Source organism: Ctenocephalides felis, unplaced genomic scaffold (genome assembly GCF_003426905.1).
Source record: "Ctenocephalides felis isolate EL2017-DRISC unplaced genomic scaffold, ASM342690v1 CF-g0.4_SCAFFOLD_01170, whole genome shotgun sequence".
Lineage (NCBI taxonomy): Eukaryota > Metazoa > Arthropoda > Insecta > Siphonaptera > Pulicidae > Ctenocephalides > Ctenocephalides felis.
Genome location: NW_020537324.1, coordinates 24,102,003 through 24,104,566, shown reverse-complemented (window position 1 = coordinate 24,104,566; position 2,564 = coordinate 24,102,003). Strand labels below are relative to the sequence as shown.

At 38.1% G+C, this 2,564-nt stretch overlaps 1 protein-coding gene across 1 annotated transcript; it reads left to right on the top strand.

Annotated features, from left to right (window-relative positions):
* Positions 1-889: 889 nt before the first annotated feature.
* LOC113366630 (RNA-binding protein MEX3B-like) lies at positions 890-2,292 on the top strand (the record flags this gene model as incomplete). The annotated part of the gene is given in 1 exon segment (XM_026608266.1): positions 890-2,292. A coding segment is annotated over 1 exon segment (1,033 nt), but the record flags the coding sequence as incomplete, so codon positions are not given.
* Positions 2,293-2,564: the final 272 nt, after the last annotated feature.

Below are 2,564 nucleotides of genomic sequence, written 5' to 3'. Positions count from 1 at the left end.
ATTATATATATATATATATATATATATATATATATATATATATATATTCGATTACTATAATTTCACTTTTATAAGCTACATTTATGCGGTCATTTAACTATGGCATTATACGTTTTAGTCGTATCAAATATTGTTGATCTAGATTCTAGGAATCTACGTCTGATATTTTGAAGGTAATTAAACTTTAAATATATTGTTAATTGTATTAATTAACCTTGACTGCGTCTATCTTTATAATTTATATACTCGCGTCAATAATAAATGCACATGATTAGGTTTTCATTGTCGAATGTTATTCCATATCATTTCCACAACGACAATATTAAGACATTATGAAAATTTAGTTTTGATTTATATTTTTCATAATTTATATTGCACAAAGTTTATCATAGAACTTGATGCGCTTGTTCATTTTATTAGGAACTCATTTATAACTGCATAATTTTCTAAGATTGCCCAACCAACCATTATCCAAATGTTTAAGACCCTCGGTGGCTTTGTTACGCGGGAGTCGAGAGTTCAATGCTTACAGAACTGTCCTTCAACTCTGCGGCATCCTCTATCTGTTGAAGCGCGTTCAACCGCAACGTTAAAAACTTAAGACAATGCGATCATCGGCCAGTAACTTATCTTGGAATATTACACTTATTCTTTAAGATCCCATCAAATGAAGTAAATGATCAAGGTCGCTTTGCACAGCATTCTTAGTTTTTTGTAGTTTTAAAATATGTTTTATCTCCCGCTTAAATACCATTGTATTGCACGATTGGCATTTGATTTGTGTTAAATATTTTGATGTTGTAGTTATATGTAGTTTTATCATATTTATATTGCTTGTATTTAGTTCCACATATTAGAATTCGCGATTTTGACAAGTACATTTTGTTGCAGGATGCAAAATCAAAGCCTTGCGTGCAAAAACCAATACGTACATAAAGACTCCTGTGCGAGGCGAGGAACCCGTATTCGTGGTAACTGGACGCAAAGAAGACGTAGCCAAAGCTAAGCGTGAAATTCTTTCTGCTGCAGAACATTTTAGTCAAATTCGTGCATCTCGCAAATCTAATCTTAGCGGCGGGTTAGGATCTGGCGCTAGTACGCCACCAGGACCACCTGCAAATATTCCTGGCCATGTCACAATCCAAGTGCGTGTTCCATATCGCGTTGTGGGATTAGTTGTAGGTCCTAAAGGCGCTACTATTAAACGCATTCAGCATCAGACTCACACATACATTGTTACCCCAAGTCGCGATAAGGAGCCCGTCTTTGAGGTTACGGGTCTCCCTGAAAGTGTAGAAACTGCTCGTAGAGAAATAGAAGCGCATATCGCACTCCGCACGGGCAATGGAGCTACTGCTGGAACAGCTGGAAGCTTAGGAGCTCTGCTTGGCGGAGATGCTGACGCACCCGAACTTCTTGCATCCTTATACAAAACTGGATTGGGATCTTTGTTCAACTACTTAGAGCCCGTTCAAAATGATGCTTTTGCTTTGACTTCATCCGGCAGTTCTGGCGCGTACTCCAGCTCTGCTTCTTGCTCTTCCAGTTCTTCAGGAGGGGCTGGCGGCAGCGCGCACAGTGGAACGCGTTTGGGAGATTTAGTGTCCATTTGGAATGGATCATTGGACCGCGATGAGGGACTCGGCGATTCTCCGAGTTTTGACCCATCCAGCATTTGGTCATTTACTGCGCCTTTGGCTACGCGACCATCACCAGCCGCGTCCGTATCGCCCGCTGACTCACTGCTTGGGTCCGCAAAGCGCGAATGCCGTGTGTGCGGTGATATGGAGGTCACCGCTGCATTAGTACCATGCGGACACAATCTTTTCTGTTTGGATTGCGCTAATCGCGTGGCCGCCTCCGAGGGCTGCTGCCCAGTGTGCAGTCAACAAGTTGTGCAGGCTATTCGCATCATCTCCTAGACCGGCGCATCAAAAGATGGCCAGTGTTGAACGAAAATGTTTACACGGTTTCAATAATTAAGATGTTTGCGTTGTCTGTGAAGAAGTGCGACTGTGTCTGTGTACTTGATAAAGCGGTGTTTTTACTTAAGCGTCGTTTCGCGTATTCATATGATTATTACTATACGTTCTCGTTTTGTCGGTAGTTTTAAGAGTTTGAATGAAATGTATGTGGCTGTTTTATATCAGCACAAAATATATTATTATATTCTCGTTTAATCAATTATTTTGTTTCTAATAGAGATTTGAAATGTTCTTGATTTCGAATGTTTATGATTTTGTTTTACCCTATTATCTATGAAATGATATATTTAGTGTTAAAAGTATGAATGAGTGCGAGTGTTTGTGTAATCACGCTTATTATTTTAATGATTAGTGGTTTAATTTCTATTGCGTACATACGAGGTGCCGCATCACATAAATATATAGCCTCTATATCCGCCAGTTTAAAAAGATTGATAAAATGCATATATGCATATATAATATTTATATTATATACGTACATATGTATATTATATACTTACATATATAATTATACAAGCGTTTTTATATGTGCGTACCTATGCATATATATGTATATATATATATATATATATATATATA